This window comes from Urocitellus parryii, chromosome 9 (genome assembly GCF_045843805.1).
Source record: "Urocitellus parryii isolate mUroPar1 chromosome 9, mUroPar1.hap1, whole genome shotgun sequence".
Lineage (NCBI taxonomy): Eukaryota > Metazoa > Chordata > Mammalia > Rodentia > Sciuridae > Urocitellus > Urocitellus parryii.
Window position 1 is genome coordinate 14,622,223 of NC_135539.1, and position 20,646 is coordinate 14,642,868.

General features: G+C 33.5%; 1 protein-coding gene across 1 annotated transcript in view; it reads left to right on the top strand.

Moving 5' to 3' along the window:
• LOC113192356 (phospholipid-transporting ATPase ABCA3-like) overlaps nucleotides 1-20,646 on the top strand; it is a 143,960-nt gene that overhangs the window by 100,465 nt on the left and 22,849 nt on the right. Inside the window, exons 19-22 of the mRNA XM_077802690.1 lie at nucleotides 6,280-6,532; nucleotides 6,691-6,895; nucleotides 9,136-9,358; nucleotides 15,091-15,106. Of these exons, the coding sequence (XP_077658816.1) occupies nucleotides 6,280-6,532; nucleotides 6,691-6,895; nucleotides 9,136-9,358; nucleotides 15,091-15,106 (697 nt within the window). The remainder of the gene's footprint in view (nucleotides 1-6,279; nucleotides 6,533-6,690; nucleotides 6,896-9,135; nucleotides 9,359-15,090; nucleotides 15,107-20,646) is intronic.

Below are 20,646 nucleotides of genomic sequence, written 5' to 3' on the forward strand. Positions count from 1 at the left end.
AAAAAGGAAAAAAAAGAAGACTCAACAATCAGAAATGGAAGGACATTACTTCTAATCTTACAAAATAAAAGGATTATATTAGAGTACTCTGAAAAATTGTACATCAAAAAATGATAAGATAAACTATATAAATCGGACAAATTTCTAGTAATGCACAAGTTACCAAGACTTAACCAATGAAGAAATATAAAGTCTCAATAAACTATAACTGATAAAGATTGAATCAGTAATCAAAATTTTCTCCCAATTAGAAGCAGCCCTGTTATGGAGTGATGTTCAGCTTTCCATCTGGATTTTAAAATAATCATAGTGGAAGGTTACTGTTATTTTTGGATATGAGGTGTCCCTCCAAAAGCTCCTCTGTGGATGCAAGAGTGTTTGGAAGTGAAATGATTGGATTGTGAGAATTGTAACCTCATCAGTCCATACTAGATTGAAGGGACTACTGGGTGGTAATTGTGGGCAGATGGAATGTGGCTGAAGAAGGTGGGTTACTGGGGGCTTACCCTGAAAGCGTTCATCATTTTTGTTTATTGTAAAAATTAACACTGTGTATGTCATAGCAGAATCTACTTGGTTTAATGCTATACATTGTTTGTATTGTTTGTTGTTATTATTTGTCTCCCCCTAAATAGTGAGGTCCTGGAATTATTCAGGAATACTATTAATCCACAGGGTAAATCTACTGCCTCAGATCCATAAAGTTATTGGTAGACACACAAACAACATGAAAAAGCAAGGGAAAAAATCACCCCAAACAAACCACAGTACTTCAGTAACAGACTCCATCAACACCACAGTGGAAGAAATGTCAGAGAAGGAATTTAGAAGGTTCATAGTTAAACTGATGTGTGAGGTAAAGGATGAGGTAAGAAGTGGAATCAGAAAATACAGAAAGTGAAAGATCAATAAAGAGAAAGCGATTCTGGAAAAAAAACAAGCAGAAATTCTCAAAATGAAGGAATCAATAAACCAAATTAAAAATTCAATGGAAGCATCTTCAATAGACTAGACCAGTTGGCAATGAAGACAAAATATATAATCTTGAAAATAAAGTTGACTGGAGAAAAAATGTTAAGAGGCCATGGCAAAGCTTCCAAAAGATATTTCCAACATGAAATGACTAAATGTAAGATTTATTGAGATAGATTGTTATGGTTTAGATATGGTGTCCTCCAAAAATCACACATGTAAGAAAATGCAAGAAGGTTCAGAAGAGAAAGAGTTGGGTTGTAAGAGTTTTAACCCAATCACTGCATTAATCCCCTGATAGGGATTAACTGAGTGGTAACTGAAGTAGTAGGATGTAGCTGGAGGAGGTGGGCATTGGGGTGTGGCTTTGGGTATATATATTTGTACCTAGTAAGTGTGGAGTCTCTGCTTTCTGATCATGATGCAAGCTGCTTCCCTCTGTCACACTGTCCCGTCATGATGTTCTGCCTCTCCTCAAGCCCCAAGGAATGGAGCCAGACTTCCATGCTCTGAGACCTCTGAAACTGTGAGCCCTCAAATAAACTTTCTTCCTCTAGAGTTGTTCTGGTTGGGCCTTTCAGTTGTAGCAGCAAAGAAAGCTGACTAATACATAGGTGAAGTCTTGGAGATAGAAACCAGAGGAATACACAGTCTTTTCAATGACATAATATCAGAAAATTTCCCAAACCTTGAGATGAAATGTAAAATCAAATACAGGAGGCTTACAAGACCCCAAATATACAAAATTACAACAGACCTACATTATTATGAAAATGCCTAACATTCAGAATAAGAATAGAATTTTAAATGCTGCCAGAGGAAAACTACAGGTCATATTTAGAGGGACACTAATGCAGATCTCAGCTGATTTCTCCACTCTAAAAGCTAGGAGGAGATCTTGGACTAATACATATCAAGTTCTGAAAGAAAATGGATGCCTACCAAGAATGCTATACCCAGAAAACTTAAGCTACAGCATTGACAATGAAATGAAACTTTCCATTATAAAAGTTAAAAGAATTCACAACTAGAAAGCCTGCAGTATAAAACATTTCATGAAGACAAAATTAAAAGTGAAAACCAGCAAAGGGAGGCACTACACAAGAAGAATAGTAAATCAAAGGAAAAGCTAATTCAAAATTTAAAAATGAGAAAAAATCAAAATGACAGGGAATAAAAATCATATCTCGATAATAACATTGAATGTAAATGACCTAGACTCATCAATTAAGACCTGACAATATGCTGTCTCTAAGAGACTCACTTCATAGGCAAAGACATCCACAGACTGAAGGTAAAAGAATGGGGAAAAACATTATTCAGTGGCTCTTCATAAATAAGCAGAGGTTTCTATCTTCATATCTGATAAAGTGGACTTCAAGCCAAAGCTGATCAGAAGGGACAAGGAAGCTCATTTCATACTTCTTAAAAGGATTATACATCAACAGGACATAGCCATTGTAAATAATTATGCCCCAAACTATGAAGCATCTACATACATCAAACAAACCCTCGATTCCAATATCAAGAATCAAATAGACCATAATACAATACTACTGGATGGCTTTAACATGCTTCTCTCATCACTGGATAGTTCATCCAAACAAAAACTAAGTAAAGAAGTAATAGACCTAAAAAATACAGTTATAATTTAGACTTACCAGACACATGTAGAATATTTCATCCATCAATGACTGAATATACTTTCTTTTCAGCAGCACACATATTCTTCTCTAAAATAGATTGATCATATTTTAGGCCACAAAGCATCTCTTAGCAAATACAGAAAATAGAGATAATACCTTACATTCTATTAGATCATAATGGAATGCAATTAGAAACCAATGATTAAAAAATAGAAGCCTCCCTAACAATGAGGACTAAATAATATGTTATTGAATGACCAATGGAGAGCAGAAGAAATCAGGAAACAAATAAAAAAATTAAAGGTAAATGAGAATAATGACACAACATATCAAAATATCTTGGCATTATGAAGGCAGTTCTAAGAGGAAAGTTCATTGCATGAGCCCATTTATTAAAAGAATTGGAAGTCACCAAATAAAATAACCTAACATGACATATCAAAGCCCTAGAAAAAGAGGAACAAATCAACACCAAAAGTAGTAGAAGATAGGAAATAATTAAAATCAGAGCCAAAATTCATTCAACTAAAAAAATTTAAAAATCAACAAAACAAAAACTTGAATTTTTGAAAAAAAAAATAAACTCGATAAACCCTTAGCCAAGCTAACCAAAGACAGACTCTAAAATTCATGATGAAAAATACTACCAATACAGATGATAATCAGAAACTATTTTGAAAATTTATACTCTAATTAAATAGCAAATTTTGAAGACAACAACTTCTAGGGACATATGACCTGCCCAAATTGAATAGGAGGACATCAAAAATTTAAACAGATGAAATTCTAGCAATGAAATTAAAAATGCCATCAAAAAGCTTACCAACAAAGGAAAGTCCAGGACCAGATAGATCCTCAGCTGAATTCTACCAGACATTCAAAGAAGAACTTAACACCAATACTCCTCAAATTATTCCATGAAATAGAAAACTCATTCTGTGAAGCTAATATCACCCTGATACCAAAAAAGACAAAGACACATCAAGGAAAGAAAACTTCAGACCAATATCCCTGATGAACATAATTGCAAAAAAATCTCAATAAAATAGTGACAAATCACATACCAAAAACATTAACAAGATAGCACATCATGATCACGTGTGGTTCATTCCAGGGATGCAGAGTTGGTTCAACATAAGAAATCAATAAACACAATTCACCACATCAATAGGCAAGAACCAAAGGATTATCTCAATAGATGCAGAAAAGCATTTGATAAAACTAAGCATCTATAATGCTTAAAGCCCTAGAAAAACTAGGGATAGTAGGAATATACCTCAATATTGTGAAAGCTATATACATAATACACAAAGTCAACATCATTCTAAATGGAGAAAAATTAATAGCATTCCCCTCTAAATATAAAACAAGACAGGAATTCCCTCTTTCACCACTTCTGTTCAACATAGTCCTTGAAATCCTAACCAGAGCAATTAGGCAAAAGAAAGAATTTAAAGGGATATGAATAGGAAAAGAAGAGCTAAACCTGTTTGCTGACAACATAATTTCTATATTTAGAAGACCCAAAAAACCTCCACCAGAAAACTTCAAGAACTCATAAAAAAGTTCAGCAAAGTAGCAGGATATAAAATCAACACCATAAACTAATTGCATTTCTCTATACAAATGATGAATCAGCTGAAAGAGAAATTTTTGCCTCTCACACATCAGATAGAGCAATAATCTCTAGGGTATATAAAGAACTCAAAAAGCTAAGCACCAAAAAAAAAAATAATAATAATAACCCAATCAACAAATGGGCCAAAGACCTGAATAGGCATTTTTCAGAAAAGGATATAAAATCAGTCAACAAATATATGAATAGATGTTCATCATTGCTAGCAATTAGAGAAATGCAAATCAAAACTATCATCTCACTCCAGTCAGAATGGCAGCTATTATGAAGACAACAATAAGTGTTGGCGAGGATGTGGGAGAAAAGGTACACTCATACATTGCTGGTGGGACTGCAAATTTGTGCAGTCAATATGGAAAGCAGTATGGAGATTCCTTGGAAAACTGGGAATGGAACCACCATTTGACCCAGCTATCCTTCTCCTCAGTTTATACCCAAAAGACTTAAAAACAGCATACTACAGGGACACAGCCACATCAATGTTTATAGCAGCACAATTCACAATAGCTAAATAGTGGAGCCAACCTAGATGCCCTTCAGTAAATGAATGAATAAAGAAAATATGGTATATATGCACAATGGAATATTATTAAGCATTAAAAGAGAATAAAATCATGTGATTTTCAGGTAAATGGATAAACTGTATACTATCATGCTAAGTGAAATAAGCGATTTCTCAAAAAAGTTCTCTCTGTGGATACTAACACACAATGGAGGGGAGGGAGAGAAGAACAGATGTTTATTGGGTTAGACAAAGGGTTATTAAGGGACAGAATAGGGGATGGGAATAAGAAAGACAGTAGAATAAATGGGACCTATCTTCCCTTTGCTCTCATATATGAATGTGCAATCGCTGAAATGCCACATCATTTACAACTGAAAGACTGGGATACTAATTAGAATAAGCTATACTTATATATGTATGATGTTAACATACTCTGTACTGTCCTATATATCCAAAAAGAACAAATAAATAAATAAAAGCCATCATTACTATTTTAGACTTGACAGGTCATAGACAGTATGTCATCATGTTGTTGTGGTAGTTATTGTTCCTTCTTCCTCCTCCTCCAGTTGAAAATGTAAGAATATTTTTACCCTGTCCACCTAAATAACAAATCTTCAGCTATAATTTGATGGCCCCAACATAGAGCATAAGACTTACTTCTATGAACTTTTCATTCTAGGTCTTAGATATTTATGTTGTGGTTGCTGGGCAGTCTAGAGACTCCTCTAATGTGTACTTCATGAAACTTTGAAAGCACTTGATAACTATAGCTCTCTGCTCAACTTTTTGCTGTACTTCTTATCATCTTGATCTGCTGTACTTATATTCCTAGAACTATATGGAAGAGAAAAGTAGTATAGATTGTTGGATTTAACTCTTTCAGATCTTTGCACTTTCGAATCAATTGTCATAGTAATTTTCTGGTTCCTTCAGGTTTATTTTCTGGCTTTAATTTAGAGTTTTTCTTAAAAAGTTACATTCCCAGCCCTTGTTTATTATTTTTATTCATTTTTTTTAGGCATAGACAGATACTTAGGAATGTAGATACAAAAAGAAAGGTAGATAAGATACAAATTCAAAGAGGGATATGGTCTACCTAAAGAGTGAGAATGCCCTTGTTTATTTCTGTATTGAGAGAGGGTTGTGCTAAGTTCCCAAGACTGGCCTCAGACTTGCAATACTCCTGCCTCAGCTTCTTGAGTAGCTGGGATTACAGGAGGATTTCTGATCCGTCCAAGTAGGAAATGGCAGTCCTTCCAAATCAATTTTACTAGTGAAAGTTTTGAGAGGAAGAAAGAAATTTCAGAGAATACTTGGTGGATTGAATTTCTCAGCAAGACTGAGCTAAAAGATATGAGGTTTGTGTGGATTTGCAATGGAACAGACTTCTTGAAAAGAATGGTCGAGACATGTCAGAACCACTGTGAATTATTGGATTCTCTCTCTCTCTCTGAAACACACAGGAAGTGGCCCTACTGCATGCTTAGCTCATGACTGGTAGTGTTTCCTCATTTCAGGTGATCTGCAGGAATACTTGGTGAAGAATAATGAATGCCTTTATTCATGCATTATTGCATTTTCCATTGAGATTACTAAAACCAACATCACAGCTATCTTTTGGTTCAACAATGAAGCATACCATTCACCATCCCTATCCCTTGCAGTATTAGACAACATTATTTTTAAAATACTTTCTGGCCCTAATGCTTCTATTACAGTCTCCAACAAACCACAGCCTAAATATATTTCTAATAAGAAATCTGAGATAAGGTATGTATGATTTTTTTTACTGTAATTAAACTTTGGGCTTTAAGTATACTACCTTCTTCCCTTTCTAACCATGTTATTAATAAAAAGTAATATTATTAGTAATCAATATTCACCACTTTGTTCTTACCAATGTGTCTCCTTTTTCCATTCTTTTGTAGAGAAACACCAGGACTCCAGATAGTCTTCACTTTGATTTTTGGTATGAGTATTTTTGTCAGTGGCTTCTGCCTCCTGACAGTGACTGAGAGAGTTAATAAAGCAAAGCACATCCAGTATCTGAGTGGGGTCTACACTTTTAACTTCTGGGTTTCTGCTATATTTTGGGATTTCATCATCTACATTTTTGGCTGCTGCTTAGTTCTGGTGAGTGTTGGACACAGTATCTTGAGGACTCAGTCTCCCACATGAAACAGAAAATTTCCCCTTGGCTAATATCCTAGATGTAAATCTCTCAAGAAATATGAAAACACATTAACTGATCATGCCACATAGTACATTGTAGGTTACATCTCATACTAATATTTTTTATCCTTGCATTCATTCTAAATAAAATTTCCCCATGTGCTGAAACAGAAATGTTAAGCAAGTTTCTAACATACTTGGTCACTGATATGTACTGGCCCCAAAGATGCTTTGCATATGACAAGATCTGTCATAGTAGATGACCAGTCCTATACTCTATAAGGACAAATAATTTGCATTTATTTTTATCCTGCTTCTAGAGTTTCCCTATTTTTGTCATCTGTTGTGATTCTTGATTACACAAGAGATACTTGGACTCAGCTTTTACAGTTTTCCCGCTAGAGATTTTTAAATTTTTCTCCATAGATCATTCAAGTGTGTGTGTGTGTGTGTGTGTGTGTGTGCGCGCGCGCGCGCGCGTGTGCCTGCCTTGTCTTGCCAATGTGTCAAGTGTGATCTAGATTGAGACACCTCATTGTTGTGGTGTCCACAGCCTTTGTGTGAATTCTGTTTTTGCTGTAAGAGTATATGTCCCTGAGTGGAACCTCAGTGCCCATGGCTTTTCTTACTTTGGGCCTTGCTGTTAGATTGGGGCTTTTGCCTCTTCTATTCTTTGTATTAAAGTATTGGTGAAGTTTGAGTGTGGAGCAAGGTACACTTTCTCTTGGCTAGATTTAATTCAGCAGCAGTCTCTATTCAGAGCAACCATAAATTAGCCATCTTGAATCTCCAACATTTGGATTTCTTGATGCTTTATTTTATCATCTGAATAGCCTCTGCATGCTGGAAAGGTAGCTAGCACTGTGTTTCAGTACAATCTAATTTTTCATTTGCACACATTTTGGTGTAGTTTGAAATTTTGCTTCATATAGTTTGTTGTATACAATTTCCTGTTTGAATGACCTGTTTTATCTTCCCATTCCTCCTTTTTCTACTCAGTGTTTGTTAAACATTATTTTCATGCTAGGCAAGTGCTTTACTACTGAGCCATATCCCATGACCAGGGTTTGTTATTTTGATATATGTACATAATGTGTAATGATCAGATTAGGGCAATTAGAATATTTATCACCTCAATCACTTACCATTTCTTTGTGCTGGGAACATTCAAAGACCTCTTCTACCTATTTTGAAATATTCAATAAAATTTTATTAACTATAGTCACCCTACTGTACTCTCCACCTTCTATAGTAAATATCTAAATATTTTAAATATATCTATATCATTTCTGCTTGTGTATGTATTTCCACTTTTTCATTTTTCTTTTAATATTTAATTGTGATCTTTGGCATGCCTTCTCATTTTTTATTGTGAACCACACATTATAGCCCTTTCCACAATAGCAGAAAAAGCCTACGTCATTTTTGTTTCCAAATGGTGATTGTATTTATTCCATTTCTCTGGAGACCAAAATCATGCTGTGATAGAAACAAAGCATCCATAACCTTAGTACCCAAATATTTTTAACTAAATTATAATGATTTCTTCATTGCTTTTTCTACTCCTTTAAAAAACATTTTAATAGTCCTTCTCATTTAATCCCAACATTTCTCAATGATTCTGCCACCTAATTATTCAATGCTAAAAATAGACAACCAAGGAACTTTTGTAGAAACTATAATTAACAACTAATAAGATGATAATTTCTGGAAATTTATTTCCCTCCCCCGTCTCTACAGTTCCTTTCTTTCCTTACATAGGTCCCCTCTAGCTTTGGCTTGCTACTCAAGTGAATGGCCAAGATGGGGAGAGTAGAAACAACAGGCAGTACCTAAGCATCAAGGGCATTTACGGTGGGTCTCAGAATCTCAGTTTAAAAAGGGGAATCTTCTGATTTCAGCAAATATTGAGAGTGGGCTTATTTGGGGATTTGAGAAGAAAAAAGAATGCACCCTGATCTTGTGTGAGTAGAACAAAATAAAATCATTCCAAAAATAGAAAGGAGGAGCTCGGTGGTTCTACTCACTGGTGAGCAAGCAGATCTTGCTGTTTTCATCAGCAAGATGATTTGATTGGGGAATAATACTGTGTCCTATTAAAAGAAGATTTTTTTTCCTTTGCTAAGTTTTCAGACTTGACTATTTTGGTATTACATAGTTTTCTTCACTTTGAGCTGTTATTTCTGTACTCTGTGTTTCAGATGGTATTCGTAATTACTAGATCGAATACATTGATCAAGAATGGGAACATAATGCATACAACATTCATCTTCATCCTGTTCGGCTGGTGTGTTATTCCCTTCACATACCTGTTAAGTTACTTGTATACTACTAGCACCGGTGCATACATTAAGCTCTTCGCACTCCATGAAACTTTAGGCTTTCTAGGTGTTGTTGTGGATCTCGTAATAACCATCATGGAAGGTAAGGGCTTCATACAATTTCCCTTTTTCAGAGGTTTCCTGTGAATAAACAAACATGGGTTTGACAAGAAGAACATTATAAAATTGTTTTGTTCTGGATTTCTGGGGGAAATATTTTTGTTAGTTATAAGGTAAAAAAAATTATTGAGTGACATTAATATTATAACATTATACTGACTATAATGCAAAAAAAATTATGCAACTAATATTATCACTAAACTAATCCCCTGTTTTCAAGGCCTTGTTTGCTCAGGATATGTACACTCTTTCCTTTTTCCTCCTTTGCTCATAAGTTTCAAAGATAGCTTGACTGGACTGACAACAACCACAAATAGGAATGTTTTAGAGAATAGGCAGCTGCTACAACTTTGTCAAAGCACCCTATAAACATTAATTTGGCATATGTTAGTCAGTCAACCACGATTGGTCTTGCAGTCTTCTAATTCATTTCCTGACACTAGGCCTCAACCTTCCACCAATGAATTCCTTGAGTTACATAAAGACTACTTTAATACTGATTGCATGCCTTTTTATTAAACCCTATGAAAAAAAATTGATCTCTGATTAGTAGACTAAAATATGCAAAAAGTCTTACTGCTCATTCTTTGAATTAATCACATTGCTATCAATTAGTCTGTATTAGTTTTTAATGCTGTTGTAACAAATAACCACACATTTAGCAGTTTTGGGTTTTTTTTAATTTTTAAAATTTATACAAATTTATTATCTTGAAAGTATGTAGATTAGAAGTCTGGGACACATTTCACAGGGCTAAAATCAAAATACCTGCAGGGATTCATCCCTTTCTTGAGGTCATATGGGAGGATTTTGATGTGGTTTTTTTTTCTTATTTATTTGACAGAACTCACCAGTAAATGCCTCAGGATCTAGAGTTCCCTTCGTGAGAGGTTTTGTTATTAATTATAGATTAAATTTCTTCAAGATATGTGGCTATTAAAATTTCTTATACCTTCCTATGACACCATTGTGTTGTCTTTTTCTAAGAACTCTTGCACTTTATCTACATTTTTAAACTATTGACATGAAGTTATTTATAATATTTCCTTATGATCCTTTAATGATCTTTTAAGGTCTCTTTTGGTCATTTTTTTTCCACTGTGACCTAAAGACCTGACAAGAACAATTTTAGAGGAGGATAAGTTTATTTGGTGCTCATAGTTTCAGAGGTATCAATCCATAGATGGCTGGCTCCATTGCTCTGGACCCAAGGTGAGGCCAAACATCTTGATGGAAGAATGTGGTGGAGGAAAGCAGCTTGGGACATGATACCAGGAAGCAGTGAGAGACAGAGAGAGAGAGAGACGTACAGACCAGGGACAAACCAAAGTACACCCCAGTGACCCACCTCCTTTGGCCCAACTCCATCTGCCCCTATAGTTACCACACAGTTCATCCCAGTCAGAGAATTAATGTACTAAGTAGGTTAAAACTTTACTAAACCATCATTTCACCTTTAAAATTTCTTGCATTGTGTCACATTTGAGCTTTGAGGGGACACTTCATATCTAAAACATAGCAAGGTTTTTTAAGGTACAGGCATTCTTAATATTACTTTCTTCTCTATTTTTTCCTTCTTCCTCTCCCTCTCCCATAATTTTGCCAGGATTTTTAACCAGTTAATCTTTTCAAAGAGTGACCTTTGGATTTTGTTAATAGTCTCTATTTTTTGTTTCCTATTTTATGGATTTCTGGATTTCTGTTCTTTTATATATTTTTCCTTCTTTCTGTATAGCTTGATTTAATTTTATCTATTTATTATGTCTGTGTAAGGTCAAATATTACATAATTTAAAGTCTTTCTTCTTTGTGACACAAACATTTAAAGCTATAAAATTTATTCAAAATACTGTTCTATTTGCATCCCATAATTTTGATATGTTGTCTATTTATTATTATGCAACTAGAATTATTTCTCTAATTTCCCTTGTAATTCTTATTTTAACTCAGAGGTTATTTAGTGTATGTTTATCAAATATTTGATAACTGCCTATATTATCAAATATTTGATAACTGCCTATATAACTGCATATATAGGCAGTTATCAAATATTTGATAGTTGTAATAAAAATTAAACTTAAAAATATTCTAGTCTTTTATAATGTAATTGTGCTCCAGGATATCCTCACCTCTCCATCACACTGTTCTGATGTAAAGAAAATGTCCATGTCTCAAGACAATCCTGTGTTCTAAAATCTCCTGAAATATTAGATATTGATTCAAGAATATCCTCACGGAGTATCTAAGTGCTCTGATTCCATGTGTCTACAGGTCATATAAAATAGTTATATAATATATTTCAAGCCTTATCTCCCCAAGGAATTAGGTATTCTCCAAGAAGTAATTCAAGGATGGTTGGTTTGAAATTATCTCTTTGCATTTTTATTAAGAAAAATACCACTGAGAGACCAGGGTCTGTTAAGCACAGTCTCAGAAAAGGGATCTGTGTGCACAATTTACAGAGCTGCAAAGATATAAAATAATATTTAACCACCATAAATTCAGTGCCCTGATGTTCAAAGCCTTCTTATATATTTGCTCAAAAACTTAATAGATTAATAGGTAATCTTTGAGCAGAAATAGGAGCATTTCTTCCTATAAATTTTTTAGAAATGTCATATTCAGAGAAAAGAGTCATCTAAATATCTAGATGGCTTCATGGAAGGATTTTCTAGACGCCATATTTATTTTTTCTACTTTGAAATCTCTTCAGAAAAAATGGAGATACTGGGAATATTTTGGCAGGATTTGTCCTGTTTAGTGTTCCTTAGCAAATTGCATTGAGAGTGTATAAGGAGGTCATAATCCTGGAGAAAGAAGACTTACCTTGGTTACTTCTAATTCTTAGATATCAGACATGATTTCTCATATCTCTGATTAGAGGATCTTTATAACATGTGAATATTAGTACTATTAACTCACAAACTTGTGAAAATTAAATGGTTGAGATACATGAAAGAACTTTATAAGTTAACATAGGGCCAACACTTTAACATATTGGCATAGGCATTAACTTCCTGAAAAAGACTCTTAAAGCTCAAAAAAAAAAAAAAAAAGAAATGGTTTCAAATTAAAAGCTTCTTAAAGCAAGAGAAATAAAAACATGAAGAGAGGGCCTTCAGAATTGTAGAAAATCTTTGCTAGCTACTTTTCTGATGAGACTAAGAACCACAATATATATAGAACTCTAAAAACACAATCATTAAATTCACAATTGAACTAAATATATATTTCTCAAAAGAATAAATGCAGATGGCCAACAAATGTATGAAAAAAATGTTCAACATTCCAGCAATCAGGTAGGATGCAAATCAAAACTATGCTGAGATTCCATCTCACTCCAGTTAGAATGGCAATCATAAAGAATAAAGATAATAGTAAATGCTGGTGAAGATGTGGGGGAAAAGGTACTTACATTGTTGGTGGGACTGCAAATTGATACTACCACAATGGAGGACAGTATGGAGATTTCTCAAAATAATAGGAATGGGCCCACCATATGACCCAGCTATACTATTCCTTGGCATTTAACCAAAAGAAATAAAAACAGCATGTGATAGTGATAAAGGCATATCAATGTTTATAGCAGTGCAATTCATAATAGCCAAGTTATGGAACCAGTGCAGCTGTCCTTCAATAGACAATTGGACAAAGAAAATGTGGTATATATACACAGTGGAGTTGTACTCAACCATAAAGAATGAAATTATGATATTTTCTGGTAAATGGATGGAACTGGAAAACATCATGCTCAGGGAATTAGGACAGATGCAAAATTTCAAGGGTGGAATGTTTTCTCATATATATGGAAACTAGAGAGAAATAGAAATTTTAAAAAGGGTAGAGTCTCATGAAAATAGAAGAGAGATTTGTGGAGTAGAGGAAACAGGGCTGACCAAAGGGAGGAAGAACAGAATGAAAGTAGCCTGTCATGTACATGTGTGAGTATATCACAATGAATTCCATTTTTAAGTATAACTACAATACGTCAGTTTTAAAAAGTAGATTAAAAGTTTTTAAAAATAAAAATAATAATATTAGAAAAACAGCAACATAGATAGCACTCTCCATCTGCATAAACATGAAGAAAATAAGCAGAAACTATCAGAACAATCTTTAGCTGAACTCTGCAGAATTGACAGAGTTTTGAAACAATCAAGTATTGCTGAATCAGAAAAAAAAAGCAACTTAATGCAATAGGAAAGATTTATGGCATTATTACATGTCCTTGCTTTATCCCTTTGCCACCTTGGTGGCAGACTTGAAGACACAAACCATTCTCCAAGAATATAAACGTGTTCCTAGGTCCAGCGGAAATACAGCAGAGTTTCATCATAAATTTTCACGTAGGTCTGTATGGTCTTCCTCATTTATAGAACCAACATAAGTCCCTTTTCTCTGTTTCACCTCGTTCAGAAAAACAAGGCATGAGAAACAACAGGCACTGCTGAGAAACAATTTGCCTAAGGTCAGAGACAAAAGACAGGGAAAGGATCGTCAGGAAAATGGGGCATTCAGAAGCACCCATGGATATGAGATATTTCAGAGAGCCATATACATACCCAGGGCAAGATCCTTTCTCAGAAAGGAACTGAGAAGACCATTAGCCCACTTTGGGACTGATCCTAAGTGCAATTCTGGCTCTGTGTTAGAGGAAGGTTCTAGAACAGAGAAAATATTCAAAGATTGGCAGTAGTATTATTTTTGTTGTCCTTGTTAGGTCAAGATAGTCAAGGAAATCTCTGTCAAGCACCAAGTGAATATAATCAAAAGAACAGCAACTTCAGTGACTTCTTATGATAAGGAATAAAATCGCTGCCAAAGTAGTTAGATTAATAAGCACACAGATTACTGAAGCCTTCAACAATCAAAATTTTAAAATAAAACAGTGAAAGGAAGAATCTGATTTTCAGAGTTAAAATATAAATATATTCAAATTTCTAGTTTTCTGAAAAAAGTAAAAAAAAAAAGTAACTGATGGAAAGATAAATAATAATTATAGGAAAGAAAACTACTTTGCAGTCTCACTTATATATGGAATCTTTTAAAAAGTAAAATCCATGAAAATCGGGAATAGAATGGTGGTTAACAAGGTGGAGAGGGGGAAGAAATGAAGAGAAGTAGGACAAAAGTACATAGTTGCAGTTACATAGGATTAATAAAACTAGATATATCATGTAGTACTACATAGAATATCGTCTATTGAAAACCAGCTAAGTGAGTCAATTTTAAGTCATTTTACCAAAAAAAGTTAAATATGGAGGTGTTCGATATGCTAATTTGCTTGACTATAGTAATTATTTCACTATGTATATGTATATCAAAACACAGTATTCCTAAATATATCCAGTAACAATTTAATATGTTTAAAATAATTTAAAATGTTGGAGAAAATAAAACAAAAGTTGAAGAGGTTCCTGAGCACTCAACTTTCCCTACATAAAATATTAGTGGGAGTCCTTCTGGATGAAATAAAATGACACCAGGCAGTAACTTGAAGCCATATAAAGAAATGAATATTTCCAGTAAAATAATCACATGAAAAATATAAAATCTAATGTTATTCTATTTGGGGTTTGTAGTTTCACACCTTGAAGAGCTAGTAAAAGAAGAGAAAAAACAATCCAAAGCTAACAGAAGGAGGGGAATAATTAATACTAATGTAGAGATAAGAGAAATAAACTGAGAAACAGACAAAATTAATGAAACCAAAAAGAGATGAAAGTGAATACGTTAATACCAATTGACCAGAAATAAAAAATGAGTAAATGATTATGAACAATTGTACATCAAAAGTTAGATAACTGAGATGAAATGAGCAAATTAATAGGAACACATAGATGACTTAAATCAATTCAATAAGAAATAGAAAATCTCAATAGACCTCTAGCAAGTAAAGATACAAAATGAGTAATCAAAAACCTCACAGAAAAGACCAGATAAATTTCCTACTGAATTATACTAAATATTTAAAGATGAAAAATTTTGCTCTGTATGTGTAATAAGAACTGTAATACATTCCACTGTTGTGTATTTAAAAAAATAAAATCAATTAAATAAAAAGGGACATTTAAAGTACAGGAAAAAAAGAAGAGTTAACATGAATCCTTCTCAAGTTCTAATAGCAGGGGAAAGAGTATTCCTTAACTCATTCTATGACACTAGCATCACTCTGAAAACAAAGTTAGAAAAAGACATCGCAGGAAAAAAAAATAGAGACTAATATCCTTTGTAATTATGTATAAAATCCTCAATAAAGTACTAGAAAACCAAGTACAACAGCAATTTGTAGGATCATGCCATAACCAGGAAGGATTTCTAGTAAATTTCAGATTATAAGATTAATACACTAAAATCAGTTGTGTAAGAAAGCAATTCCATTTGTCATAGCATCCAAAAGAAGTAAATACTTTAGAAAAATTCTAACCCAGGCTGGGGTTGTGACTCAGTGGTAGAGTACTTGTCTAACATGTGTGATTCCCTGGGTTTGATCCTCAGCACCACATAGTTAAAAATCCATTGGCTACTAAAAAATATTTAAAAAGAAAAATTCTATCCAAGGAAGTGAATAACTTGTACATTGAAAATTGCAAAGCACCACTGAAAGCAACTAAACAGTACCTAATTAATAAATGGGAAGACATCCCATGTTTATGGATTGCATGACTTAAAAATGTTAAGGTACCAATACTAGTAAATTATCTACAGATACAACACAATTCCTAGCAAAACACCAACAGCTTTTTTTTTCACAGAAATGGAAACATCAGTTCTCAAGTTCATATGGAATTACTATGGACCCTGAATTACCAAAACAATATAGTTGAAGAATAATAAAGTTCTCATACTTTCTGACTTCAAAACTGTGAATCTATAGTAATTAAAGTAGTATGGAGCATATATTATCAACTCATTTTCAACAAAGATGCCATGATTATTTAATGAGGAATGGATATTTTCAGAAAATGGTGCTAGGAAAATTGGCTCTCTGCATCTAAAAGAATAAAGTTGAACCCTATTTCACACAATATACAAAGGTTATCCCATCATATATTAATGATCTACATATAAGAGCTGAAACCATAAAACTGTTGGAAGAGAACAGACCTTGGATTTGGCAATGGGTTCTTAAACAGAAACAACAAAACAAAAAGCAATCACCAAAAATTTAAAGAAAAAACTTTTGTGCATCAAATAAAGTAAAAAGATGGCATATAGAATGAGAGAAAAGATTGTCTATTCATATATTTGATGATATAGTATCTAAAATATAATGAACTTTTATAACGTAACGACAAAAAGCTATCCCAAATAAAGAATGCGAAAAGGGCTCTAAATAGACTTTTTTTCCCCAAGGAAGATGTACAAATGCTAAACAAGCACATGAAAAGATGCTCATATCATTAGTAGGTAGAACATAAAACTTAAAGCAAGAAAGAAATAGCACACTTCATGTCAATTATGATAGATATTATTGGGAAAAAACACAAAATAACAAGTGTCATGAAGAATGAGAAGAAATGGATTCCTGAGCATCGTGGAAAAGAATGTGGTAGTTTTTCAAAAGGTTAAATGTAGAACTATCATATGACCCAGCAATCCAACTCCTAAGTATGCATCCCAAGATTTTAAAATAAGGACTCAAAAAGACATTTGTACAAAATATGGTATGGGCAATAAATGGAACATTATTCAGCTATAAAAAGTAACCAATTTTAAATGCAAATTACATCGTGGATGGACCTTGAAAATGTTATGCTAGGTGAAATTAGAGGGACCCAGTAATGCAAATATTATATGGTTCCACTTATATGAAATATCTAGAATAGGCAATCTCATATACACAGATGTAGAAAAGAGATTGTCATAGTCTAGGGATAGGGATACATGGGAGTTATTGTTTAATGGATACAGTTTTTGTTGGGGAGGATGAAAACATGTTGAATAAAGTTAGTGATGACAGTTATACAACATTGTAAATGTATTTAATGCCACTGAATTGTACTCTTACCAGTTAGTATAATGATAAATATTATGTGTATTTGACCAAAGTAAAAAGATACTTAAACAACTATAAACTAATGATTTTTATAGATACAATATGTTAGGTTAAGATAGTTTCCTTCATTTGTAAGTTTAATAAGCTTTATAATGAACAGGTGTTGAATTTTAAGAAGCACTTTTTCTTTTGAATTAGTGAAAGATAATCATTTGGTTTTTCTTCCTTATTTTAATGTAGAGATATTTACTAATTGTTTGTTAATGTTAAATTGTTTCTATAATAACCAAACATTTTTATTATCCCTTATCATGCCTTTCTAGATCCAAATTGTTAATATTTTATAAAGCAATTTTTTGTTAGTGTTCATGAACTGATTGGTCTGGAATTTCCCTCCTTTATAGTGTTCTTAGATTTTAGTATTAACATTATTTTGTTCTTGCACATGAAGTTATAAAGACATCTTTTTATATTCACTAGAAGATTTTTTTCTTATATGTACTATTGTTGTTAAAGATATCCATTTGAGTTTGTAGATATGCCAAAGATGCTATCATTTCTATGTTCAACATGGTCCCAGAAGTTGTAGTCACTATGACAAGCCAGAAAATATAAGGTGTAATATTAGAAAGAACAAATAAAGCTTATTATTTGTAGATGGTGCTGTTGTATATATGTAAAATCTAAATTAAATGCAGATAACCTGTGAAAATTAGTGAGTGAGTTTTGCAAAGTTAGTGTATATAATTGAGATATAAAATAGACATTATTTGTAAAAGAATATTTAATATAACCTAACAGTAATTTGCCATGACCAGCGCCACTAAACTCGCAGTATGTCAAGGGGCAATGGGGGATTAAAAACAAATACTCACATAGTATATTCACACCAATTTGTGTCTTCATGCATGTACTTTGGATAATAATGATCATCACATTCCACTATCATTAATTACCCCATTGAATGAATATACTATGTATACAACCAGAGATATGAAAAATTGTGCTCTTTATATGTAATAAGAATTGTAATGCATTCTGCTGTCATATATAAATAAAAAATTACATTAAAAATAAATTAAAATAAAACTGAAAAAAAATACACACATATGCAGATATGAAGATAAAGGTGGGATCAGGTGGAGTGCGGCTCTCTGATGGATAAATCAGATCTAAAGAGTTATGCAAGCAATCTTTATTTATATATGTCTCATTGTCAGGTTAAAGAGTATGCAAGCATTATTCTTTGTACTCAGGAAAGTTACAGAACTAGAAAATTCTATGCAGCTTTTCCACAATTGCAAGGTACAATGTTAGGAGCTTTGTGTAGTGCTCAAGGAGGCCCAATGTTACTGTTAAGTGAGCAGGCTCAGGAGTAGCAGAACTGTTGAAACATGTGGTTGTCTAGCATGAGAATTCCTATCTCTGTGAGCTGTGTGCCTGAGATCAAGGTTGAAGCTGATAAGACTCTTACATAGAGCCTCCTCAGGGAGGACATAACCATTGCAGCTAGGCACTCTGTGCCCTTGCAAGGAAACTTTCCCAGACCCCAGGTGTGCCACAACCATAAGGTCATCAGAGACCCCCTCAGTCTCTGCTCCCCCATTCTCCGTCACTGCTCTCTACAGTAATTCTAACAATCATGTGCAATATTTGTGTAACCCAAGGCTAGAAAACGCCATCATTTGTAAAGGCAGAGGACCCACTATAACAGTTATAAGTTGTAGACATTTTAAAAAAAATCTAAAGATACTTCAAATGAAGAAAAATAGGCAGAGGGGCTGGGGTTGTGGCTCAGTGGTAGAGCACTTGCCTAGAATGCATGAAGCACTGGGTTCAATCCCTGGGGTACCACATACAAAATAAGCAAATAAAATAAAGGTATTCTGTCCATCTGTAAAAAAAAAAGAAAAGAAAAGAAAGAAAGAAAAAGAAAAAGAAAAGTAGACAGAAACTGGAAAGTTTCACACTTGGAATGAAAAAGCAAAATGCGAGTTTCCCTTGTCAATGGCTTTAATCCTGAGCACAGACCACAGTTTGAAGTTATAGTGTGGCTAAAACTATAATGAAACTTGTGATCTTCGGTTGAGAAATCAGAAGACACATTTTGAGACCACAGCAACTTGAAAGTGAAAGAAGGAAGCAAACCACAAAATGGTACTCTACATTCTCCATATATGATATGCTCAGCCCTCTATCTGATCCCTAAATACATGAGTGCAAAGTATTCTACTTATTGGTCAGTATTTAGCCAAAAGAAGAAACCTGCTGTAATGGAGGATAAATATTTAATGAATATTATCCATGTTTTTACAACACATTGTATCCCTGCCTCACTCCCAACCATATGATAGTAGCTTTCAGCACTTTGTCAACTAAGGAATCATATTACTCGTCTTTATCAGGAAGATTTTCCTCTGCTCCTTGGAGGTAAGAGGATGTTTAAATGCTTTCCAGAAAGAGACTAAATAAACATTATCCTGTTGTTATTTGGGGCATCTATTTAAGTGGGCAATCAGTATTCCATATTATTTCTATCTTTCAAATTATATGTATCTACACCAATTATTACCCTCTTTGCACCAGACTTGGATGACTTTACCACTTAGAGAATTTACATGGTAGGTAGAAACTTCTCATTCTTTGTCATCTGTCATCCTCACTCACTGGCCACATTTCTTATGTCAGAAAGTCTTATGAATAGTCTTGTTGTTCAGAGTTATTGATTTATCTTTATTCCCAATGATCTGAATTCGGTCTTCAGTGACGATTTGTATTTCCTCATGTATATCCATCAACTATTATATATCTTTAATAGAGAAACCTCTATTAACTTTTGTTTCTTTGACAATATATCTCCTTTCAACTGATAAAATATTCCTTATATTTTCCCTACCATTGAGTTCTAGGATAAATTTCTCATCACAACTTGCTTCTTTATTGAACACATAGGATAGAAATAAGAGAAATTATCAATATTAATTTCCTATTCACATCAGATGACAGGAAAACAGATTATAATGGACATCAACTTTTTCCCAAAAGGATTTTCCAGAATTGCAATTATCAATGCAAACCATGTTTTTAAGATATCAAAAGTAGTATAATTCTCAGCAAGCAATTAGAGTTTTTGTGAAAACAGTATTATGGCTTTATAATTTCTCAGTTTAATTTGACCAACTAAGGGAGATATTATTTTCCTGGGAGAGTTCATTTATTTATTTATTTATTTGTTTACTTATTTATTTAGGTGCTGGGGCTCAAACCCAGGGC